This window comes from Watersipora subatra, chromosome 9, assembly GCF_963576615.1.
Source record: "Watersipora subatra chromosome 9, tzWatSuba1.1, whole genome shotgun sequence".
Lineage (NCBI taxonomy): Eukaryota > Metazoa > Bryozoa > Gymnolaemata > Cheilostomatida > Watersiporidae > Watersipora > Watersipora subatra.
In genome coordinates, this window is record NC_088716.1 from 41,317,259 (window position 1) to 41,345,083 (window position 27,825).

Here is a 27,825-nt window from a genome sequence, read left to right on the forward strand (position 1 = left end):
ATTCAACTGAGTTGATTGCTGTCGGTATCTGGGCAAGCCATATTTTATTCGCCGGTGTTAGTGCGCCCAGTGCCCCAATGACTACTGAAATTACAGTTGTTCATACATCTCAGCATTTTTCAATCTGTTCTCCAAGAGGGAGATATTTGTCTACCTTTTCTTTTTCTTTGCTGGCTATATTGTAGTCATTGGGTACTGCTATATCTATTATAGTAGCCCTCTTGTTCTCCTTGTCCACCACCACTCTATCTGCCTGGTTCGCTAGGACATGCTTGTCAGTCCGGATGTAGAAGTCCCAGAGGATCTTAGCGAAGTGTATGTATATATATATATATATATATATATATATATATATATATATATATATATATATATATATATATATATATATATATATATATATATATATATATATATATATATATATATATATATATATATATATATATATATATATATATATATACTAATAAAATAATAATAGTTGTAGTAGAGGAATAGTTGTCTAGATAAATATCTAGTTATATATACTACATATATATCTAGATATATACTGGCACATAAATATATATACATACATATACAAGCATGAGCGTATATATACTTATATATTGAAAATTATATTATTATTGTATATAAAGTAAATATCTTATATATTAAATGCCAATTATTATCAACGCTTGCAACTTGCAGACAGTACTTGAGGTACATCATTAAGTCATTGTATTCTAAAGACCACAGTTAGGGACTAGGACTGTTTATAGGTAACAGGTAGATAATACTTGAGGTACCATACCGTGATCAATCCTTCCAACACTCCTGGTCTCTTCATAGACATCTTTATGAGAAACTTGAGTATAACAAAGGAGAGCTTCAGAGCTAGCTTATCACGATGGTAGTGGAAGAGGTCTGCTTCAGCTGATGCAAACGTGTATCTCCAGTCAAAATCATGTTCATGCTGCACAGTCTCATGACCTGAACAAACACGTCCCCATGGCAATTGCAGAACTCACAAATAGGAGTCATTTGTTTTTTTTGAAGTTGACATGGACTGTTTAGTAAAGGTAGTAGACTATTGAGGATTTCTATACTTATATAAGTTTGACAAATCTATAATATATAAAGCATAAGTATAAGTATAATGATCGCAACAAAATTGAGATCAAATAGATTTCTGAACAGCTTAGTATGATAAAGTACTAACCACATTGCTTGTGTACTAGGTAGCAGCCTCTGCTAGCAATGAGCTCAACCGTTCTTTTATCAATACCATATCTACGTCTAGTGATCCATTCAGCTGCAGCAACAGGCCACTTCTGATATCTTAGTGCAAATGCATAGTCTACCTACAACAAGGAAATTATAATATAGTATTAATTCATAAGCTACCTACAAGAGAGAAAACTGTTTTAGATTGTCAATTTGTATTCTACCTACAGTAAGGAACTTATAAAAGTTTATAAATGCATACTCCACCTACCATAGGCAATTTCATGATTTGTTCATTAAATGCTTGCCAAGTTATTTTTAGCAAATTGTAATACGTGGTCATTAGCCATACTGTGGATATATCACAAACAGTTGACTATCACTAGTAACAAGAAAAGCGAATGGTGTTTTGACTTGTCTTCTCTTCGATTGTGATGATTATTAGGGGAAGAGCTGACAACTCTTTGCATAACAGAGTTTGTTACTACCACTCGTCATACCTACATACCTGTATTATGTTTAGTAAACAAAGATAAAGCAAGATTAAGTGATACAAAGGCTGTGTTAAAAGAAATCTATAGCCTTTTCACGCAGCATTTAATCATATAAGTTTTAGAATATATATTTTAAAAATCTTATGCTTTGAATTTCTTTTTTAACACATCATAAGTATATTTTTAGCAAAAGTTTTAGCATTCCTGTTACCTATGATGATTTACTAATGTTAAGAATTTGCCGTAACCTTGTACTGCTCCACTTAGAACCAGCTGCTTTGTTTGAGTATAAAGTATATATTTACAGTCTCAACCTTCCTGCGGTTGTCTTAGTCCCACCATGTTTTGCAGCTTTGCACATCTCACAACTCCAAATCAGTCTCCTCGTGGTCACTTTCAGACCTGGCCAGTACCACAGCAAATGAAAGCGACTGGTCGTCCTTCTCATCCCAGAGTCGGTCAAGGCATTTGTTTGCCACACGGCAGTTTCTCAGACAATTGCTAGGCAGACGGCGCAACATCCGGGCCAACCGTGAGGCAAAGTCGCAGCTCCTAATACTCTGTCTAGCTGTATTCTAAGGAATTGTTGGATTTTGTGTAGTTTCGGGAGCTCGTGTCTCTCTAGCTCTAGCTGTTCCCTATTTAGCTCTTTGTTTCCTGAGAGTGCCCTACTTGGTGGCCACTAGTCCTCTGCAAATTGCCTGCAGCTGGGCTAGTTCCTTATCAATGGTATAAGGAACTAGTCTTTACCCAAACCACCTTGCAGGGCTTCAGAGTGGCCTTGATCGGCCTTGGGTCAATCGAGACCACTCTATGACCGGGTGGTCTGCGACCCCGCTGAGCTGTCACTTGAAGGTAGTGAATTGACCCAAATGGCCAGTTGTCTCTCGCAGGTTCCTAGTGACCTCTGACATGGCTTCCAGGCTTCTCTCTGGAGTTTGCATGGTAAGGACTGGTCTTCTTTGGCTAATTCTTCCTTGGTGGGTCTGCCATCTCTCAACTCAATAAGCTCACAACGCCGGCATTTTTTACAGGTAGCAATGGCATAGCCTAGTCCAGTGCTTTAGGATGTAGCTGAACTATACCAAGATCTCCAACCATCGGACTATTTGATTGGATGGCTCTTTCATCCTGCACCACTAACGGAGTAAACCATGGTTGGTTCAGAGTAGGAACTGCAAGCTATATAAGTAGGGTCAGAAGTGCTTAACAGCCATGACCACTGCCAGCAACCCCCTTTGAGTGACACAGAAGTTCCTCTTCACAGAAGCCAGAGCCTTGCTGAAGTTAGAAAGTTAGGTTTTGTATGTGGGACCATACTGCCCTCACCCCATATCTGCGAGCTTCCATCTCCAATATGTATGGCTTGCAGATGACTGCAGCTTTATGAGCCCCTGGAGATGGGCCACTCTTGGATCGCCCGTGTTTTCTTAGAGTCAGTAGCCACTCTTTCTTCACTTGCTACTTAGCAAAAGTAGCAGACTTGTGGATGAAGCATCTCGCAGTTAGCTGGCTTGAGGCCGCTCCCTTCAGCCCTGGATCACTTCTAGTCTGTACTGGTAGGTGTCAGTCTGATGCAATTACTACGATGTTGTCCAAGTAGAGCAACAGCATTTGCTAATGGAATACATGCAGTACTACTCTATCGGCTTCTGGAAGTTGGCCAGCGCTGAGGTTAGCCCAAAGAATAGGACCTTACACTTCTATAGGCCAGAAAGGTTGCAAACACTAACTTCTCCTGTGCAGCTGCATCCAAGAGTGCTTGCCAGTAGTAACTGACCAGAATCGATATACTGAGGAACTAGCTGCTAGGTAGGCGTTTGAGGCAGTCATCGATCCAAGGAAGGAGATAGGTGTCCTGTTCGGTGACTGCATTAAGCCGCCGGTAGTCCACACGGAATCTCCACTTCCTGATGTTTTTTAGACCAACACCACAGGGGAGCTCCAGACAGAAGGGGCTTTGACGTAGAGGCTAAGTTCTTTTCTTCAATAGAATGGAGTATTCTACTTTGGAAGTTCATCCCACATCTTCCTCTCCCATGCTAAACATGGCCTGATACCATGTCAGATCTATCAGGTGGGTTGGTAACCCTGTCTCCTGTGCTTTCACATCCTGGACTGTTTGGCTCAGGCAAAAAAGGGGCGATTGGTGGACCTGGTGGTCCTCTACTCCAGTGTAGGTGCCAACCGTGGTGCTAGCTTGGAGCATTAGAAGCTGATCGGTGAGGTTGAAGCGCCATGTAACTACACGTTCCTTCGCCCCAGGAAGTTCAAGCTAGTATCCAAGAAGAGACCCTCCATACAGCATTCCATTACTCTTAGCGGTTAGTAGTACTAGGTGGTGACTAGCATGAAATGGCCATTTCAGTCTAGACTGGTACCACCGTGTCTCTCGCCATCCGAACCTTGCTTAGCAGCCACCCGTGTTTATCCCTGCCCGTCAATAGTCTTCTGTTCACAAAAACTACAAGCTGCTAAAACTCTACAGTACACTGAGCCACCAGGAATTTCATTCTCAAAATAGAATCCACATTGATGTGGCTCACCATAGAGACATTTTTAGTTTTTTAGTCTTTATGCCCCAGAACTGTATTGGCTGCCGGATGATTTTGTAAAACAGTAGCCAAGTCCCATCTGCCAACAGGCTGCGACTATTTTTCTCCTTTATCTAATCCTGCGCAGTCTGGGGAGTTAGTCGAACACTTGCTTACTCATCAAGTTTGTGGTAGGCCCGGTGTTGAACTGAAACTAGATGAATTACCCCTCTAGTTTCTTTGGGAAAAAGAAGCCTGTTGAATGGGGCAATTCAAAGCCTGTGCCCTGATCGATTCTCCACCACTGTTGCCTCAAAGAGCCGTTCAGTCCAAATAGGTAATTCTTGAGCTTGTTGCTTTCAGGGTAAGTCTTTGGTGTGTTCATGTGATTTGGAGGCAGAGACGAGTGAGGTTTGCCCTGCAGCTTAGAAGGCAAGCTCTCGGCCATCCACTGGCTCTGTTCACTCTGTTCTTTGTTGGTCTGGCCCTCCCCATCCAGTCCCACCTGGGGTGGTTTGTTCTGGCTTCTGCTGCTCCTTTTTTCCTCAGCCAGGATAGTGTTCAGGAACCTGGACTCCAATCTCTCCAGAGCCTCATAGTAGTTGCGGGTGGTTACAAAGGTTTTTTTCATGCAGCCTCACCCTTGCTTCAAGAAGTTCTTTGCTCCGGAATTTATTCTGGTTTCGTAAGCCCACCCAATTAGATGGTACGCCTTTTGCCAGGGTTGTAAATGGCGAGGGCTTCAATTCAAACTGTAGTCGGCACTTCTGTTGCAGCACTTGGTAGTTTCTCCAGTTTAGGCATTTCTTGTTTAGGCAGTCTTGTTGGACGTGCCCCTGTTCTCCGCAGCTCACCATAGGAGGGATTTTCTTGAGGTTGCCTCCACAGAGCTGTACTGCTTGCTCTGCTGATAATGGATCTGCTCGGTTAGCTGTTGCACCAAAAGCGCGAGTTGGCTAGCAGAGCAGTTCTGTATCATCATTGTCTATCTAGTTGGTTTCTTCCCCATGAACCTAATGGCTAATTGTTGTTGTTTTCTAAATTTAGTCTTGAGAAACTTCATGCCAGCCCAAACCTTGACGTCGATGTAGTGGCAGGTACAACCAGTAGGTGTCATTGCAAATAGGGGTTGTTCAGTGTACTGCAAAACATTTCTTTTGCCATGTTGGCCCAGTGGAGGTCAGGCAGATCGACATAGGCTACTTGGACCAATTGTTCCATTAAAATGACCTGCTCTTAGAAGGTGACCTGTGTGGTTCTTCATAGGGTACTCAGTTCTGCATAAGCCTGGCTGTGAGATAGATTGAACCAAGCCTTGAGCGCATCAAAGACTACTTTGACTCGATTGGCCTGACTGTTATTTTCAGTCACTTCCTTCAGTGCCTCCTTCAGATGCAACAGTATAGCATATATAGCAACAAATAGTATCTACCGGTAGGCTTTGGCTATCTCTTGAAAGCAACTTATGAGGAATTCCACATACTCGGTATCTGTGTGTTTAGGCGCTTACAACTGTTGGGCCAGAACTGGGGTTCGAGGCACCAATATCAGCTCTGCCAACATGTCGGCCAGACGGTCCATATTCCTCTCTGCGTTGAGTATGCCGGGTGGCCATGCTAGTGTCCTTCTCTTTGAGATTTAGAGGCAGGCTGCTACTTTTAAAGCAGCTCAGCCTCCACTGGTCTGCATGTTGTCTCATCTCGAGTTACTCCGTCTCTTTTGGTTTCTCCCCTACTGCCACTTTCAAGGCAGTTGTTGGAATTTAATGCAGGGCTTCACTAGCTTGTGTAGAGTTAGGATTTGAGAGATTCCACCACTGCTACCTGTTTAGCAATCCCTGGTAGGTATTGAATTGCTTTAAATAATAATCATATATTAGAGTAATAAACTATAATCATCATTTCTTTAATATGAGCATTAATTACTATCTCAACTGGAATTCATGATCCTTGTTTAACCCTTCTCATGGCTGATGTTATTGATCTAGTCAATCACTACGACTGATGAGCACAAAAAAGAGGCGCGGCCTAAACGCTCCTTGTTGGCACCGGAAACGCTCGTGTAGTTATCACTCTAGGGGGAAATAACTCTATGATCATGCCCCCTTATGTACTAGCGAAGCTCCGCCCTCTTCTTTATAGGCCAGCCGGTCCTTTAAGTATCCTCATCTTATGGATACCAAGTTTAGAACCTTTTTTATTTTGTACATATAGAGTAGAAATACATTCAAGTGTTGAAAAATGTGGTTTCACAAATTACAGGAAGTCTCAGTTTGCATCAGGTAAACAGTATTTTATTCTTTCTATAATATTGTTAGAATTTCAATCTATACTTTTATCCTTTCTTGGTTATCTCTCTTTCTTTTTTCATGTGAACACATGTTATAGACAAGGCAAGTTCTCATGATCATTTTAACCATCAGCATTGAAAAGGAATTGAGACTCTAGTCATTCCCTTAATAACTACCAGTTGAGTGTCAAAACCATCAACATGGACTCTCATTACTCAAAATCTAAAGCAAGCTGCTAACATCACAATTCTCACCTCATATATCTGATTTCCATTGGGTCCTAAAGCTTCAGTTACAACTGTCAGAGCTGGAAAGTGTTCGATGACTTGCGTTTGTCCGTTGTCTTTAGGGAAGTATTTGGTTGCTTCTCTTGATATCCTTGCAGCTGACAGGAAATAGCCACTGTTGTCTGAAGCTGGAGTCAGACTCGCTAGCAGCACAGGATCCTTGAGCTCTTTTTTCTAAACAAAATATAATTCAGAACACTTTGTTTAGTAGAGTTTTATAGCCTATACCTGAGTGAGTGCGACAACATTCTTATATATAAATAAATCTCAGTGTTTGTGTGTCATCTGTTATTTTGTGATTCTGTGATTTGGTTTGTCCAGCTATAGCTATTAAAATCTTGGAATGGAAAGCTCGCATCATACTGGATTTGAACTCACAAAGATTGCAACCACAAGTTTATAAATCAATCATCTAACCACAAGTCGACGAAGCGTTTTTTTACGATTCCATAGCTCTTACTATATACTGTATAACCTTTTCCCCATTTCACACATTATATGACTTATTAATTGGTATCTTGCGCCTACGGGTTACGATGCCCCTGTTATAAAATATTTTTTGCGCAACTCTATAAAACATGGTGCTCTTTCATCCTCGCCACAATAGGTCAAATTTGTTTTCCACCATAAAATATCAACAAAATCTTCTCTCTAAATTAAAATTTGGCGATTTTTGTACTGGTTATATACATTATAAAGAGATATACATTGTTCGCCATATCAGTTCAGCCTTATCCATTATGGTAAAAAAGAATTCACAAACGAATAAGTGATCAAATTTTAGTTGAAAGTTTGAATTTTACTAAAATACATACAAAAACTTTCTTCAAGTATATGTTTAGTAAGCTAAAATCATTAAAGTTAGATTCAGCATTTATGTTATACGTCTGTCTCGAAGGTAAAAACTTTTCACAGTACATACTGCACATAGTACATTGTAATGTTATATTATCTTGCGGATCATAACCACAAAGTGCACTAAAGTTATTGTAGGTAACTATAGTTACTATTGTTATATTGTTTTGTTACTATTTTTAATGTTGATGATTTTGATGATTTTTACCAGAAGGTGATTAAGATAATTACTATGGGTTTCTATACCACTCTATACATCTATACGGTATTTTCGCCTCATGGTGCCAACACTGAAACAAACTAGAATCATATAATTGTATACCAAATAATTTTTCATTGTAATCATAGCAAAACAGACTGCATTTAGCCATTACTTGCTAATGATTTTACATAAACATTTAAACACCTTTATGGTTTTATTTTTCCTCCAGTTAATTTCACCAAAACAATTCTTTCATTATATGAAATTTAAAAGTTACAGTTGTCTAAAAAAGTTTGAAAACTTGTACATTTGTTTAATTTTTTCTCTTAATTTTCTTGAACTGCACACAAAACACTTTTCTCATGATATGAAGCTTAAAAGTTAAAATAGAAAATGCTGTATATGTTAAATAAAAATACATTTTCTGCTCGAAGACTTTTTTATTACTCGGGCAATGCTGGGCATTCACCTTGTATTGTATATACAACATGATGATAAGGTTTGTTTTCATGATGTGCACATTGGTATTTTTAAGAGTGAATGTTGGTGAGTATTAGTACGATATAAAATAGTACGATATAAAATAGCACGATATAAAATAGTACGATATAAAATAGTACGATATAAAATAGTACGATATAAAATAGTACGACATAAAATAGTACGACATGAAATAGTATGATATAAAATAGTACGATATAAAAGAGTACGATATAAAATAGTACGATATAAAATAGTACGATATAAAAGAGTATGATATAAAATAGGACGGTATAAAATAGGACGATATAAAATGTTACGATATAAAATAGTACGATATAAAATAGTACGATATAAAAGAGTGCGATATAAAATAGGGCGATATAAAATAGTACGATATAAAATAGTACGATATAAAATAGTACGATATAAAATAGTACGATATAAAAGAGTACGATTTAAAATGGTACGATATAAACTAGTATGATATAAAATAGGACGATATAAAATAGTACGATATAAAATAGTACGATATAAAATAGTACGATATAAAATAGTACGACATAAAATAGTACGACATAAAATAGTACAATATAAAATAGTACGATATAAAAGAGTACGATATAAAATAGTACGATATAAAATAGTACGATATAAAAGAGTACGATATAAAATAGGACGATATAAAATAGGACGATATAAAATATTACGATATAAAATAGTACGATATAAAATAGTACGATATAAAAGAGTGCGATATAAAATAAGACGATATAAAATAGTACGATATAAAATAGTACGATATAAAATAGTACGATATAAAATAGTACGATATAAACTAGTACGATATAAAATAGGACGATATAAAATAGTACGATATAAAATAGTACGATATAAAAGAGTACGATATAAAATAGGACGATATAAAATAGTACGAGATAAAATAGTACGATATAAAATAGTACGACATAAAATAGTACGATATAAAATAGTACGATATAAAATAGTACGATATAAAATAGTACGATATAAAATAGTACGACATAAAATAGTACGACATAAAATAGTACGATATAAAATAGTACGATATAAAAGAGTACGATATAAAATAGTACGATATAAAATAGTACGATATAAAATAGTACGATATAAAATAGTACGATATAAACTAGTACGATATAAAATAGGACGATATAAAATAGTACGATATAAAATAGTACGATATAAAAGAGTACGATATAAAATAGGACGATATAAAATAGTACGAGATAAAATAGTACGATATAAAATAGTACGACATAAAATAGTACGATATAAAATAGTACGATATAAAATAGTACGATATAAAATAGTATGATATAAAATAGTACGACATAAAATAGTACGACATAAAATAGTACAATATAAAATAGTACGATATAAAAGAGTACGATATAAAATAGTACGATATAAAATAGTACGATATAAAAGAGTACGATATAAAATAGGACGATATAAAATAGGACGATATAAAATATTACGATATAAAATAGTACGATATAAAATAGTACGATATAAAAGAGTGCGATATAAAATAAGACGATATAAAATAGTACGATATAAAATAGTACGATATAAAATAGTACGATATAAAATAGTACGATATAAACTAGTACGATATAAAATAGGACGATATAAAATAGTACGATATAAAATAGTACGATATAAAAGAGTACGATATAAAATAGGACGATATAAAATAGTACGAGATAAAATAGTACGATATAAAATAGTACGACATAAAATAGTACGATATAAAATAGTACGATATAAAATAGTACGATATAAAAGAGTACGATATAAAATAGTACGATATAAAGTAGTACGACATAAAACAGTATGATATAAAATAGAGTAAGTTAACTATTAATATAATAGTACACTTCTTTGCATGATAATAGAAACAATTATAACGTGTTAAACAATACAAATGAGTCAGAGTAGGACATGAGTACTTGATTATTAATTTAGTTAAACTTGTACAAAAAGTTGATGTGTTTAAAAACTATAACCCAAATGACTATTCAAAAAACCGCAATGAACCAAGATCCATTTTAAAACAAATTCAATGTGGTGACAACTTCTAACTTTGAAATAATAGTACGTGAGTCGTAAACATCAGCTTGGCTCTTAATATTTTTGAGGCTGTGATAAATCTCTTCAATGATATCTACTAATAAATCCCGCTTTTTTAGTGTGTGTGCGTGTGTGTGTGCGCGCGCGCGTGTGTGTGTGTGTGTGTGTGCATGTGTGTGTGCGCGCGCGCGTGTGTGTGTGTGTGCGCGCATGTGTATATTATAGCATGAATGACTGACTGTCATGTAAAACTTATAGATAAATTACCACAAAAAAGATTTATTTCTGTTATGTTAAAGCTTAAGTTTTTTTATCCTCATTTGATGATAACTAAATATTTTAATTTCATACTTTACTTTTGCTGTTTGTAATATTATGAGTTGACTATGGATATAAACCTTCAGACTCAAACTCACTCAATCTTATCAGATAAACTTTTTGAACTGTAATGGCTTGTGTAGGGAAGATCACTGTCAAAGTGAGAATAACTTGCTATGACTTGCTCAGGTATTTTACATAAATAGTTGTAATCATAAAATTCCTCACACATTGATCATATCTGATATTGATTATCCCACGACCAAACAAGAGTGAAGCGATTGACTGGGAGATTTATGATAAATGTACATGTGCACACAACTCCCGAAAAATTATCCGTTAACGGCCGTCACCAAACCCTTGCAACGAAATCCTATCAACAAATTTAACTATTTTTCAGTAAAGTCGTTTAAGTATAATAATGATACAAAACGCATATAAACCTATTTAAGTATGTTACCAAGCCTTTGAATGGTTACCACAAATTCCTAAAACTAACCCATCTGATCGGATTATACATAAATAAACAGATTTATTAGGACGAAAATCATCACAAAATGCTTGAAAAGCTTGGTTTAATAAAAGTTAAGACCGGAAATTGAAACGCCGAGGGACAGAAAATAGAACGATAAAGTCTTGTGCATTTCACGAAAAAAAAACGTGCACTTTTCACCAGTCTATAGCATTGTCGAATTGCCGAAAGTTTCGGCAATTAACATAGGAGTACAGAAATCGTTTCATTTTGCCGATTTCAATTTTTTCATTTTCAATTTCATTTGCCGACACATTTGAGTACTTTCGTATTCTAACTGATGTCCAACAAAGTATAAGTAAAGGAAATGACGATGATATTTTTTAACAGTTCTCATGAGATTATTACAATAATTAATTATAAGTTTGGATGACTACAGAACAATAACTACGGAGTACAGATTTTCTAAAAATCTAACGCAGTGTAAGTAAAAGGAAAGACGATGATATCTTTTTCTAACGGTTCTAATGAGATTATTACAATAATTAATTATAGGTTTGGATGACTACAGAACAATGGCTACGTAGTACAGATTTTCTAAAAATCTATATCAGTGCATTTTACTTCTAATATTGGCCGATATTGCATTTCTTTTTTTGCAGGAGGAGAGATATAAACATATAATCTTTTCCTTTCATTATTGCTATTTGTTGTATATAATAACACCCACACCCAGTACATTACAGCTACCATTGCAGTTATCCTATTTGACTGCTAATATTGCATTTCTCAACCATCAGTACCCTTTCTTTTTTCCAATATCACTTTGGTCGTAGGCTGTATGACAGTGGAATTTCTAGTAGCATAAGGTATGCTCTCATGTTTTGTCTGTGACAGTCACAGAGGTCGTCACACAAAACCACTTTTTATATACATTCTAAAGCACTGGTAAAAAGTGCCACATAAAAGTGGTAGCAGTTTTATTCCAAAACCTAAGTATTGTTTTAGCTTGAACTTCCTGAAGATTACCCATCTATGGAGACTGACAACACAGAAGCAGTGCTCAAGACTACAGAAGAGGAGAAAAATGCAAAATTTAACAAGGTGATTCCAGAAATAGAGGCTGATGGTACTCCAGCTACTTCTCATCAGGTGAGCCAATTATTGATGGTATAGTACTCTAACACTTCACTACGTATTTTCAGATGAATCTAGCATTACATGTATCATAGCACTACAAATATTGTAGCTTTTCAAATGTTGTATTATTACAATTACTGCAGCATTAAAGCATTATAAGCTTGGTCATATTACAAGTGTTGTAGCATTATAAGTATTGTAGCGCTGCAAGTATTGTAGCTCTGCAAGTATTGCACCATTATAAGTATTGCAGCATTATAATTATTGTACAATTATAAGTATTGTAGTGTCACAAATATGGTAGCATTATAAGTATTGCAGGGTTACAAGTATTGTAGTGTTACAAATATTATAGCATTACAAGTATTGAAATATTACAAGTATTGTAATATTACAAATATTGCAGGGTTACAAGTATTGAAGCAATACAAGTATTGTAGCAGAAGAAGTATTGTAGTGTTATGAGTTTTTCAGAATTGCAAGTGAAAGAGGATTCCAGGTCTGTATAAAAATCAAACTTTCGTGATTCTATTCATCAGAGTATTAAATTCTTATACGATATCCTTTTCTAACTTGTCGATCTGTTGCCAGTCTAATGTCTGCAATCAGTTTCTGAGGTGCCTTTGATTTCATGGCCATTTTTAAATATCCCTTTCCAGAGTACACTAATACCTATTTATAAATAAGCTAACACAAAATTATTGTAGATTTTATCAAAAACCAATGATATTTTTATCATTTGCGGTTGTTTTTGATGTTTAAGGTGATCTGATTGCCAGGATGTCCTAAAAATAACATCAATAGAACTTGATTGCAATTATAACACTCAAAACAACAATACATGCAAAATGATGTCTCTAGCTGCAATTTTTTGATTTCGGCTATTGCATTTAAGTTGAAGCGTTCCGTGTCTTTATCCTGTCTGTCTCTTTGCAACTTAAATGTCATAGTCGCACGTTTCTTTGATCTGGGCAGTTTAACTGCAATCAATTTTTATTGATTTTAATCTTGAAACGTCTTAGCAATCAGATCCCCTCGAACATCAAAAACAACCGCAAATGATAGAAAAATACAGATAAAATCAGATAAAATTTACCAAAAAATATTGTGCAAGTTCATCTTTAACGAATAAATCTTTTATAATTTTTTACACGTGTTTAAAATCATAAAAAGTTAATGCATTCCATCTTGTGCTATAAATTCTGATGCCGGTGTGTAAAGTTCTCCTTATTTTATCGCTGCTTTTGTTGTAGTTTTATGAGTTATCGAACGACAATGTTGCTACCTGTGAACTGAGGCAGCAACTGTAATTTTATATTGAAAATCTTTTATTCCAGTATATTTATATTTACATCGATATATCTACAGTTTCTATACTGTTGTAATTGCTACCTTGTCTGACAATTTAGAATGCAGGTAATCTTTATAAAGTCAATTTTTTATGTATGTTATCATCCAGCACATGAGTATTATGTCAGATAATACTGTCACTAGTCTTGTTACTCACATCAAAAGGTGAAATAATAGATGCACTTGTAGTTAGTAGAATTATCATGAAACAGTCACACCACTAACTAAACAGCTTTCTGCATAGCAGTTACCAAATTTTATGAAACAAAGAAGCATTTATCTTTTGATAAAACCGTTATATAAGTAGTGGTGTTCTGCAAAATTACTGTGGCCAGAAATTGTTGGCTTTTTTCTTCAAAGCAGTTTAACACAAACAAAATTTACCACCAGTCTGCATACAACACCAATGTTTTTGTTTGATTTTTTGGTTGTTCCATAGCGTCAGAATTGATTTTCCTTAAAGCAAATAGAGCTTTTGATTTCCTCGTCAAACTGGGAAGACAATTATTTTATAGACTTTTCAGCGCCATGTAGCGCTTGAGAAATGTTTCAGGGAAAAAAATGTTGAGGTTTTTTAACAAAGTGTGAAACTTGCTGAGTTTAAAATTCTAGTGGCTAAAACTGTCACAACTGCAGAAGTGACTTTTATTGCAAAGTAGACATAGCAGATGGTAAATTTCAGCTCTAGAAATACTTTTCTTAAAGCAGTATGAGCGAATAATTTTAGCTGAGCAATTGATAGGGAAAATGCGTACATTGACTGTAAATATTTTATTTCAGAGTTTATTCGCCGCCCACAGTGAATGCGAGTTTTGCAATGTGAAAATAAAGAATTTTTTTAATTGATGCTCTTGTTAGCACTCTTTACTTAGTGAATGAACTGTATTTTATAAGATTAACAACGGTATATCAAAAATACGCAATATGCTAAGTCTGAGGCATGCGTGTCCATGTTTGATGATACCATGGGTGACTATGTCATGTAAAAGTTATTTATAAATATGTTAGCAAAAAATATTCATTTTAGTTGTGTTGAGGCTAAAGATTTTGTAACATACTCTTGATAACAACTAAATATTTTAATTTCATACTCTACTTTTGCTGTTTGTATTTTAATGAGATGTCTAAGGTTATAAACCTTCAGACTCTTACTCACTCAATTTTATTAGATAAACTTTGTGAACTAAAATGGCTTGTGTAGAGAAGATCTCTGTTAGAGAACTTTATTTTTTACTTTTAGAAACTACTTTTCATTCTGTATTAAAGTGAAAATAACTTGTTGGGAAATGCGTTGTGATTTTGTATAAATAATTTTAACCATAACATTCCTCACACATTGTCCATATTTTAAGTTGATTATGGCAGCAGATATATTTCTTGCTTTGATACTAACACGGTCCTTGATGTTGATTCACAAAAGTCTTTGTCCGTATTCTAAAGTGCTGGTAAAAAGTGAAAAGTATTACATAAAAATTGTAGCAGTTCTATTTTAAAACGGAAGATTTGTTTTAGCCTGAGATCACAAAAGAATGCACTCCAAGTAGTACTAATGACAGCGAAACAGTGCAAGAGACTACTGAAAAAGAGGGTAATACACAAGCTAGCAAGGTGACTCCAGGGGGGGAGGTTGATGTCAATCCAAACGCTCTTGATCAGGTCTGTCAACTATTGATGGTATAGCACTAACATTTTAACACTTCACTAAGTATTTCTAGCCAAGTATAGCAATACAGGTATCATAGTATCACAGGTATCATAGTATTACAGGTAACCATAGCATCACAGGTATCATAGCATTACAGGTATCATAGCATTGCAGGTATCACAGTATGACAGGTATCATAATATTACAGGTATCATAGCAAAGCAGGTATCATAGCATTACCAGTAACGTAGTATTACTGTAACAGGCATCATAGCATTACAGGTATCATAGTATTACAGGTATCATAGCATTACAGGTATCATAGTATTACAAGTATCATAGTACGCGCATGTGCACGCATGTGCACGCACGTGTGCGCGCGTGTGTATGTGTGTTTGTGCGTGTTTGTGTGTGTGCGTGCGGGTGTGCGTGTGTACGTGTGGGTGGGCGTGTGTGTGTGTGCGTGTGTGTGCGTGTGTGTGTGCGTGTGTGTGTATGTGTGTGCGTGTGTGTGTGTATGCATGTGTGCATGTGTGTTCATGCATGTGTTTGTGCATGTGTGCGAGTGTTGGTGTGCTGTGTGTGTCTGCATTTATGTTTTTGCAAATGTAGTTTACCGTCGGGATACGATGTTGATCCGTTCCAAGGTTGGCATTGTATGGTGAAAAAATCGTATGTAGGGGTATAGAAACCATTGTAATTATACAATGTTGCTATTTTCAGTTTAACATTTAGCGTGTCTGGTTAAAACCTTTTCAACCTAATTCAACAAGAAAACCTGAGCAATGCAGTTATTGAAAGCGGGCTCTCGCACACTCTACCTTTTAATGGCCATCGAACAAAAAAACTATTATTTACTATACAGAACGTACATACCTTTGAAGTAATTTAAATTGAGCTGGTATATGTAGCAAGTAAAGCAAAGAGGAGCCAAAGGTGCATCAATGTTAATTATGTTACTGTACACTTGAAAAATAAATTTAATGCGTTATGAAATAGAATTTTTTGGCAGACTAATAAAAGTTGTCTAATCCTGTTCAATTTTCTCAACCTGTTTTGAAAGATAAATGTAAACGATTTAAGGTCATGAAAAGCAGAGATGGCCAGGAAGACACAGCTTTCTTGCTGGTGCAGAGAGTGCTCTAAGAAATGGAGCTAATTTGTTTGGAGCAATGTAGAAGATAGCTTACTTGATTACTTATTGAGGATGATGCTTGCTGGTGCACTGTAAATGCTGGTGCAATGCAGAAAGTTGCTAGCGAGCTAACGTTTGTAAAGTGATCCGAAGAAGGTTGTACAGTAGTTAGTCTTGTATGAAATGTGCATAAAAACCAATGTAACCATACATGAAGAAGTTTGTACATATTTATACCCTAAAAGGCAGGGCTTTAGAAAGTTCTAGAAAGTAATGTGGGTGCGACAACTATATTGAGTAGCTAGTTATGTATGAGTTACATACATACAATGATTTGTATTTACATAGTAAAAAACAGGTTCATCTGCAAAAACATGATTACACATGAAAATGAAACATAAAATCAAAATGAAAAAAAATAAGTAAAACATGAAATAAAATAAAACAAGACGTGAATAAATCATGAAAAACGTGCCACTCTAAGAAGATAAAATATTCATACACCTTATACATACATTGCACAGTATCGTTTTTATGTACCAGTCTACACCAGTAAATTAAACCTTGGAATTTTTTCTGTAGATGTAGGTTTTTCTGTGTTTTCTACTTCCTTGCTACTACTAAATGGTTGCTCTACTTGAATGCTGATCTCGTGTATGGCCTCAAATTTTTTCAAGTCGTCAGTCTTAAGCTCTTCCTTGTGTTTGCTTTGCTTTAACGAATTTTTTGTTTTTAATAACAATAATCGCAATTGCTAATTGATTTTGACCATATTGCTTGGCAATATTAACAATATGAGTGCCTTCTTCCTATTCATTCACGACCTCCAACTTTGTTGTCATAGAAATGATTTTTCCTTTGTCTTTGTTTGTATCGGTCTCAGATTCCATAGCTAACGACTTAAATATAGATACTTGTAGCTATGTATGTATGTTAAATAAAGGTCTTTAGTAAAATGGAGTATACGCCAAAAATGAATACTTGCTCTTGCTTACGCACTTTTCACCAAAATTCAGAAACGTCGGTCATCGTGTCTCTTCTAAGTGTTGTGAAAATGTTTTCGGCGAACCGCATTACGGCGTCTTTGTTATTTCGTCAGATGTAATAAGCCGAAATAACAAAGCACACACACCAACTGCCAAATTTGAACTCAGGCAAAAATTTTCTTGAAGTCGTATGGTGAAATAAAATTTGGATGGTGAGGTGAAAATATCCCCATGTTCAATTTTGTAAAGTGAAAAAATCGTATATCAGGGTAATCATATTCTGAGGGTGCACTGTACTTGTATGTGTATGCATGTGTGCATACACATGCATACATGTGAATGTATTTGTGCATTTATGTGCATGTTTATGTGTGTGGCTTTGTGTATGTTTGAGGGTGTGAACATCTGTGTAGGCATGCATCTGTGCGTGCTTGTGTGTGTGTGCGCAAGTGGGTGCATGAGTGTTTGAATGTGTGTGTGCAGGCGCGGAGTGTGTGCATTTTTCTGTGCATGTGTGTATTGTGTGGGGTGGGTGTGCATGCATGGGTGAAGTGCGCATGTGTGTGTGCGTGCGTGCGTGCGTGTGTGTGTGTGTAAATGCATGTGTGTGTGCGTGTGCATGTATGTGAGTGTGCATGTGTATGTTTTGTACATGTTTGTGTGTGTATGCATGTGTGCTCTGTGTGTGCTTATGTGCATGTTTGCGGAGGGTGTGTGCATATGTAAGTGTGTGTGCGTTTATGTGTGTATGCATATGTGTGCATGCACATGTGCATGCACATGTGGGTGGATGCGGTTGCGGATGTACGTGCACGTGTGTCCCTGCGAGTGTGCGTGCTTTGATATAGTTGATATTTTAGGAAAAATGAAGTCATGGATAACTTTTATAAGCAAATTTATGAAAGTGTGAGAAAAGTATCACATACCGACAACTCCAAAATAGTTGAAAAAAACGAAAATTAGCCAGAGTTATCTTCTCCATGCAAAAGTCCCCGTTTATTAGATAAAAAATTCATACATGTGTGTGAAGTGAAGTCCCCAAAGTTAGTGTTAAATTCTCACGGGCTATAACTGAAAAACGAATAAAGTGACAGCTCCCGAAATCAGTGCATTCGTAAACCCAACAAAAAATATTGCAACATGTTATTTTTTAAAGCTCTTAATGACAGATGAAAATTGTCCTCAAAGTGATGGTAAAAATATCGCGTCCCCAATTGCATGCGTTTTACAAGACTGCGTGCGTGTGCGTGTGTGTGTGTGCGCTCGTGTGTATGTGTGCGCGTGTCTCTGCGTAAACGCTAAGTGCTTTTACATGTGTTGCCTGACTTTATCCAAACTTCATATGGACATGCTTTATGCCTTCCGCCAGATCACCAAAAATATTTGGTTTTAAACGGTTTTTGAGAGAATTTCAAAAATGTGTGTTCTAAGATGCTAAAAGTAGTTTAGCTCATGTACAATTAGCCAGCTGCATTTATTGCTAAGCTTTACACTGTGTGCTGTTGTTCTATTTACAGTGATTCGGTGATATAAGTTGAGTCTGGATTCTTTGTAGGATTTATCACAATCTTAAATGCTGAAGTGGTCTGTTATGTTTTTGATGATCATGTTTTCTACTTCGCCAGGGTGTCTTTTAAAGATTGTTTTAGTAAAATCAAAGATTTCATCTGTTACTAGACAGAATCAACACCACTGAGCTAACATAACATATTTACATTGGTTCAACTTGTCCAAAATACACAAAATAAAATTAAATAAACAAAATAAACTAAGTGTTTACTGTCAATGATACAGGCCAGTTTTGAAGGGCAAGTTCTCTAGTACTATCTTCATGTTTAGACAGACTGATGACAACTGTCATCATATCGGCAAGTAGGTGGAACAGTAATCAGGGATGGTGAACATGACAAAACTACAGACAAATATGAGTGTATGATCCTAACTGAAGAGTAAGCCAATCAGAATGGCATAATAAACAAATAAATAATTTTTGAAGACCAAGCACTTGTGACCTTGAGAGATGTAGCTCTCACCTCCTGTTCCGTAATTTTTATCCATGTAAAACCTTTAGCTCCAGGCACAGCTATCAGGTTATTCTTCGTTGGTTTTAAATTGTTCATGAAGATGTTCAAATCAATGTCTTGCGTCAGCACAGAACGGTTTTCACCGAGGTGCGTGTTGCTGCCTTGAGAAGGAAAAAACCCAAATCCATCGCCTGCACTCCCAACAACTTTGTAATCACAAATCCCATAGTCTGTCTGTGAGATAAAGAAAATTAAAAATCAAAGGTTTGCATCACAAGTTTTGGAGTTGTCTGCTGCATTTATTATTGAACAATTTATTGATATAACTGATGAGATATTTAAAGACAGAGTATTTTATAGATGAGCTTCTTTAAATGTCATGATAACAGAAGCTTTATCTGGTAGCCTTAGAAATCAAGGTAATCATTCCAACAACTTGTAGGTTCCTCTAATTATGTATCAACATATGGTATCAGCTATTCTCTCAATCTAAAACTCAAATTCTTTTTTTTTTTCCTGTTGCTGTTTAATTAAAGTTATTGCATTTACACAAAAATGTCAAGCTGCCATAGCGTGAGCTCTAAAAAACTGGCTCAGAAACAGCAGGCTGAGGATCACAATCCCACATTATATTATCAGTGATATAAAAAAGACATCTGATTGTGAATGCTAATGAGCTGCATTATTAGCTTGGTTGTCTGTTCACATTTTAACATTAATTTAGTTAAAAAGTACAGAAATATTATATAAAAGAAACATTAATGAAAAATTATTTAAATTTTGTAGCAACTGTGACACCTTCCAACTTAATCAGTTTTTACCCCTAAAACCAAATACTATCACTTGTATCTATTGGTCACATGATTATTATACTTATGTTAGAGTATTGTATCTATTGGTCACATGATTATTATACTTATGTTAGAGTATTGTATCTATTGGTCACATGATTATTTTACTTATGCTAGAGTATTGTATCTATTGGTCACATGATTATTATACTTATGCTAGAGTATTGTATCTATTAGTCACAGGATTATTATACTTATGCTAGAGTATTGTATCTATTGGTCACATGATTATTATACTTATGCTAGAGTATTGTATCTATTGGTCACATGATTATTATACTTATGTTAGAGTATTGTATCTATTGGTCACATGATTATTATACTTATGCTAGAGTATTGTATCTATTGGTCACATGATTATTATACTTATGCTAGAGTATTGTATCTATTGGTCATATGATTATTATACTTATGCTAGAGTATTGTATCTATTGGTCACATGATTATTATTGTCATGCAAGTACCAAGTATTATTGGTACTTTGCCAACAAACATTATGCTTATTAGCTAAAGCTTTATACAAGCTAATATTATATAGTACTGTAGCTATTAATAATGCTTGTAGCTTTTTACAAAGCTTTTCTATGACCAAACATATAAATACTTGGGTTTTCTGTTATCAAATCAGTTGTCTCTGGAGTGTGCAATAAACCACATTTCTCTAATTTAATACTCTATTTGATTGCTTCTGTGCAGAAACATAACAGAAGCTAATTGGCGACAAGGATTTCTCTTTTGAACAGTTACAAAGAGTTTTGTTCAGATTTTATCATTGATAAAATCGATACAAAGAGTTCTAGTTTATTACAGAAGTAACGGTTCAAAATTGCACCACTACAATGGCAGAAGTAGCAGACCTGATCAAGCTAATGCAGAAGCAGCAGGAGGACCAGAGACAGCAGCAAGAGGAATACAGACGTCAGCAAGAAGAGCATAGACAACAGCAGCATGAGGAGTTCAAGCAGCAACAAGAGGAATACAGACGTCAGCAAGATGAAAGAATGGAGGAGAATAAGAAACTGATGGAGCTACTACTACAAAACCTACAACGGAAACAAGAAACAGCTGCAACCGCTGTTCCAGCCTTCCCAGGTTTTGACCCAACAGCAGAGCTACTAACAGATTACATAGACAGATTCAACACCTTCATTGCAGCAAATTCTATTCATCAAGACAAGATTGCTGGCACTTTTCTCACCAACCAACAGCCTACACTCTACAAGCAGCTTAGTAATATGGCAGCTCAGCTTTCAACACCCAAGCAGATCAACGACCTCAACATGGATGAAATACTGGAATTTCTCAAAGACCAGTATGACCCTAAGCGCTTCATTGTTAGAGAGCGTTACAAGTATTGGAGTGACATGCAGAGGAAACCTGGAGAAACTATTCAAGAGTTAGCTGCCAGAATTCGTCAAGATGCAACTACATGTGCCTTCATAGACATTACAGATCCATTAGATGAGGCTCTCAGAACAAGATTTATCTGCTCTGTAAACAATGAAGCAGTTCTCAAATCTCTCTTCAAGGTCAAGGACAATGAACTCAACTTCAACAAAGCTATACAGGTAGCACAGGAAACAGAAGAAGCAGCTAAAGTTGCCAAAGAGACAGTTTATGGAAACTCGTCTAAAGTCAACAAGGTTGCTCAACAGAAATCAAGATACAAACCACTCCAGAAAAACAACTCTACACCTGACAAGCAGAAGGAAGGAAAGCTATGCTACAGATGTGACCGAACTAACCATACAGCGGATGACTGCAGATTCAAAGCAGCCACCTGCAACTTTTGTTCTAAACAAGGTCACATAGAAAGAGCATGCAAGAAAAAGAAATCATCTGCAGCAGGAAAACCAGTAAAGATGATAGAATGCACATCAACCAAGATGGTGAAACTTGCTGAAAACATCAAACTGGAGGGAGACAACTTCACACTTGAACTGGACACTGGAGCTTGTGACAACTTCATCTGTAAATCAATATGGGAGAAGCTAGGAAAGCCAAACCTAAAACCTACTACAGTTAACTACAAATCAGCCTCAGGACATCTCATAGAGACGCTTGGCAGATGTGAGCTAACTGCCCAATTGGATGCACAGAAAGAAGTCAGACTACCATTTGTGATTAGTGCTGTACAAGATCTCAACCTACTAGGAAGAACTGCTATACAGCAACTAGGCATCTCTATTGATGACAAGCTACAACAGAACCTTGTATCAACAATCACAGAGAACCAGCCAGATGGGAGGTTACAAATCAAGTGTAAGGAGATGTGCAAAGAATTTCCAGAAATATTCAAAGACGAGCTAGGATGTCTCAAGAACTTTGAACTAGAGATAAACTTCAAACCTTCAACAAAGCCAGTCTTCTGCCGACCCAGACCAGTTCCTATTGCCTTGACAGAAGAGCTCAACCAAGCATACGAAGCAGGTGTAGCTAAAGGCATATGGGAACCAACTCAATTCAACCAGTATGGAACACCAGTTGTACCTGTACGCAAATCTACAACAGGTCAAGCTGCAGGGAAGATCAGAGTATGTGGAGACTACTCCAAGACTATCAATAATCAGCTAGAAACACATAGGAAACCTATCCCACTACCAGAAGATCTAATCAGAAAACTAGGTGGAGGCTATTGCTACACAAAGATTGATTTAGCAGATGCCTACAATCAAATATTGTTGGCACCAGAAAGTCAACGACGACTAGCACTATCAACACACCGAGGAGTACTACTACAGAAGAGGTTGCCCTTTGGCATAAGCTCAGCACCAGGGTATTTTCAAGAAATCATGGAGCAACTGACACAAGACCTCCCAGGAGTAGCAGTATACCTAGATGATATACTAGTGAGTGGAGCCAATGCAGAGAGCCATCTACAAAACTTACGTCGACTTCTTCAAAGATTAGAAGAAAGAGGGCTCAGATGTAGAAAAGACAAGTGCTGTTTTGCTCAACCGACAGTAGAGTATCTGGGACACAAACTCACTTCAAAGGGAATCACTAAAGGAAAGAAGGCAGATGCAGTACAACAGATGCCAGTCCCAACAGACTTAACTCAGCTAAGATCTTTCTTAGGAGCTACACAATTCTACAGCAAGTTCATACCCAATCTGTCACAACTCACAGGACCATTGCATAAACTGACACGCAAAGGAGAGACCTGGAAGTGGGGCACTGAACAAGAAAAGAGCTTCAACAAACTGAAAGATATGCTATCAACTGATAGTGTCTTAGCACACTTCAACCCAGATCTTGACATTGGAATCTCATGTGATGCTTCAGAAACTGGACTGGGAGCTGTACTATTTCATCGTTATCCTGATGGAAGTGAGAGACCAATAGCCAATGTTTCAAAAACACTGACCAGCACACAGAGGAAATATGGACAAATACAAAAAGAAGCTCTCTCAATCATATTTGCTCTAAAGAAGTATCACCAGTACCTGTATGGTCGACGGTTTATCTTGGTAACTGACCACAGACCTCTTCTCACACTTCTAGGACCTACCAAAGGAGTTCCAGCTCTAGCAGCCAACAGACTAGCAAGATGGGCACTGGTACTAAATCAGTATGACTACACCATAGAATACAGATCTACCCAGCATCATCAAAATGCAGATGTCCTCTCAAGACTGCCAGTTGGACCTGATAAAGAGTTTGATGCAAGAGAAGATGAGGATGATGTTGATACAGTATGCACTATTCACACTATTGGACAACAGCTCAACTCTACAGACTACAATGTTCTAGCAAAGGAGACAAAGAAAGACCCAACACTAGCCACAGTAATGCGCTACACAGCAGAAGGATGGCCTGGTAACAAAGAGATGAAGGAGACTCAGCTGTCACTCTTCCACAAGATCTCAGATTCACTTTCTATCACTGAAGGTTGTCTTCTATATGGCAACAGAGTAGTCATTCCGGTCAAGTTACAACAGGAAGTATTAAAGATCCTTCACCTTGGACACTTTGGAATGGAAAGAATGAAGAAGCTAGCTCGAACTGCTGTCTATTGGCCTCGCATTGACTCTGATATAGAGGAGACAAGCCGACAGTGCACTGCCTGTGCGGAACACCAGAAGCTTCCACAGAAGTATCCTATACATCCCTGGATGCTACCTGAGAAGCCATGGAGTCGTCTTCACTTAGATCATGCAGTGAACTTCATGGGCAGCCAATGGCTAGTGATGATAGATGCCTACTCAAAGTATCCATGCATACACAGGACTTCATCTACTTCTACCAGAGCTACCACAGACATCTTAGAGGAGATATTCGCACACTTTGGATACCCTCACGCCATAGTCACTGACAATGCTACCAGCTTCACCTCAGGAGAGTTTCAGCAGTGGTGTCAAGAGAGAAGCATTGTTCACCTCACTGGAGCACCCTACCATCCAGCTACAAATGGCGCAGCTGAAAGACTAGTACAATCCTTCAAACAAGCCATGAAGAAATCGTCACTCCCACCTAAATCTGCACTACAACAGTTCCTGATGCACTATAGAAGGACACCACTTCCTACAGGATACTCTCCCAGTCAGCTGCTGAATGGAAGACAGATGAGATGCAAGATTGACACCCTATTGCCATCACCCGCACACATAGCACAGTTTCATCAATCTAGAGAAGTCAACCGATCTGCAGAAAAGACAGTTAGCAAGATACACAGCTACAATCTTGGAGCACCATGCTATGCCTTGTATCATGGACCTAGACGCAACAGACAACCTAGATGGGTTCCAGCCATTGTTACTAAGATATATGGAACTCGTAGTCTCAATGTCAAAGTGGTACCAAAGGGACCTACTTGGAGAAGACATGTTGAACAACTCAGACCAAGATACTCAACAGAAGAAGATCAAGACCCTGGAGATAAACCTGATATAACAGAGGAGACAAAACTGCAACTACCAGCCCCTACAACTGTAACAGAGCAACCTCCGTCTAGAAGAAGACCACGCAACCCTCGTCTACCTGATGGAGATGAGTATAGCAGAGACAAACCCCGAAGGTCTAAGAGAACCAGAAAGAACCTTTAGCTTAGTGAGGAGGTGTCATGCAAGTACCAAGTATTATTGGTACTTTGCCAACAAACATTATGCTTATTAGCTAAAGCTTTATACAAGCTAATATTATATAGTACTGTAGCTATTAATAATGCTTGTAGCTTTTTACAAAGCTTTTCTATGACCAAACATATAAATACTTGGGTTTTCTGTTATCAAATCAGTTGTCTCTGGAGTGTGCAATAAACCACATTTCTCTAATTTAATACTCTATTTGATTGCTTCTGTGCAGAAACATAACAATTATACTTATGCTAGAGTATTGTATCTATTGGTCACATGATTATTATACTTACGCTAGGGTATTGTATCTATTGGTCACATGATTATTATATTTATACTAGAGTATTGTATCTATTGGTCACATGATTATTATACTTATGCTAGAGTATTGTACCTATTGGTCACATGATTATTATATTTACGCTAGAGTATTGTATCTATTGGTCACATGATTATTATACTTATACTAGAGTATTGTATCTATTGGTCACATGATTATTATACTTATGCTAGAGTATTGTATCTATTGATCACATGATTATTATATTTATACTAGAGTATTGTATCTATTGGTCACATGATTATTATACTTATGCTAGAGTATTGTATCTATTGGTCACATGATTATTATACTTATGCTAGAGTATTGTATCTATTGGTCACATGATTATTGTACTTATGTTAGAGTATTGTATCTTTTGGTCATATGATTATTATACTTTTGCTAGAGTAATGTATCTATTGGTCACATGATTATTATACTTATGCTAGAGTATTGTATCTATTGGTCACATGATTATTATACTTATGTTAGAGTATTGTATCTATTGGTCATATGATTATTATACTTTTGCTAGAGTATTGTATCTATTGGTCACATGATTATTATACTTATGTTAGAGTATTGTATCTATTAGTCACATGATTATTATACTTATGCTAGAGTATTGTATCTATTGGTCACATGATTATTATACTTATGCTAGAGTATTGTATCTATTGGTCACATGATTATTACACTTATGCTAGAGTATTGTATCTATTGGTCACACGATTATTATATTTATGCTAGAGTATTGTATCTATTGGTCACATGATTATTATACTTATGCTAGAGTATTGTATCTATTGGTCACATGATTATTATACTTATGCTAGAGTATTGTATCTATTGGTCACACGATTATTATATTTATGCTAGAGTATTGTATCTATTGGTCACATGGTTATTATACTTATGCTAGAGTATTGTATCTATTGGTCACATGATTATTATACTTACGCTAGAGTATTGTATCTATTGGTCACATGATTATTATACTTATGCTAGAGTATTGTATCTATTGGTCACACGATTATTATATTTATGCTAGAGTATTGTATCTATTGGTCACATGATTATTATACTTATGCTAGAGTATTGTATCTATTGGTCACATGATTATTATACTTATGCTAGAGTATTGTATCTATTGGTCACACGATTATTATATTTATGCTAGAGTATTGTATCTATTGGTCACATGGTTATTATACTTATGCTAGAGTATTGTATCTATTGGTCACATGATTATTATACTTACGCTAGAGTATTGTATCTATTGGTCACATGATTATTATACTTACGCTAGAGTATTGTATCTATTGGTCACACGATTATTATATTTATGCTAGAGTATTGTATCTATTGGTCACATGGTTATTATACTTATGCTAGAGTATTGTATCTATTGGTCACATGATTATTATACTTACGCTAGAGTATTGTATCTATTGGTCACATGATTATTATACTTATGCTAGAGTATTGTATCTATTGGTCACATGATTATTATACTTACGCTAGAGTATTGTATCTATTGGTCACATGATTATTATACTTATGCTAGAGTATTGTATCTATTGGTCACATGATTATTATACTTATGTTAGAGTATTGTATCTATTGGTCACATGATTATTTTCTTTACGCTAGAGTATTGTATCTATTGGTCACATGGTTATTATACTTACACTATAGGATTGTACAGAAGCAATTGGGGTAAACTAGCTGATAATTATTGCACCGATATATATATAAATCTCATTGTTTGTCTTTTTATCTTTTTGTTAAGTCCTGTGTCCAGTTATAGCAATTGAAATTTAGCAATAAAAAATTCATACAGCACTGGATTTGATTTCAGGACCTCCAGATCTAGACGTAGCTAACCTAACCATTAAGCTACACAAAATACAACAGATTTGTTGAGTAAATAATTCTTTGTACCTCTACAAAGAGTTTGTCAAATTCGTCATTAGATATCTCACAAAGTGACAGGTACTGCTCCATCTCTATCATCTTGTTCCTTAACAACTTTCTGCTA

At 36.2% G+C, this 27,825-nt stretch overlaps 1 protein-coding gene across 1 annotated transcript; it reads right to left on the reverse strand.

Annotated features, from left to right (window-relative positions):
* Window positions 1-748: 748 nt before the first annotated feature.
* Window positions 749-27,800, reverse strand: LOC137405077 (cyclic GMP-AMP synthase-like receptor 1). The gene is made up of 5 exons (XM_068091303.1): window positions 27,729-27,800; window positions 19,546-19,770; window positions 6,782-6,988; window positions 1,205-1,346; window positions 749-975 (listed from the first exon to the last, which is right to left on the reverse strand). Exons 1-5 carry the CDS (start codon window positions 27,798-27,800, stop codon window positions 749-751), a joined length of 873 nt encoding a protein of 290 aa, XP_067947404.1.
* Between the last annotated feature and the right edge of the window lie 25 nt (window positions 27,801-27,825).

Excerpts from the sequence above, each read along its gene's own strand:
- LOC137405077 (XM_068091303.1), bottom strand. The coding sequence starts at position 27,800 with ATGATAGAGATGGAGCAGTACCTGTCACTTTGTGAGATATCTAATGAC. Across the intron at positions 6,989-19,545 it reads TAAAAATTACGGAACAGGAG|AAAAAAGAGCTCAAGGATCC; the intron begins GTGAGAGCTACA and ends TATTTTGTTTAG. Across the intron at positions 1,347-6,781 it reads ATGGAAATCAGATATATGAG|GTAGACTATGCATTTGCACT; the intron begins GTGAGAATTGTG and ends TCCTTGTTGTAG.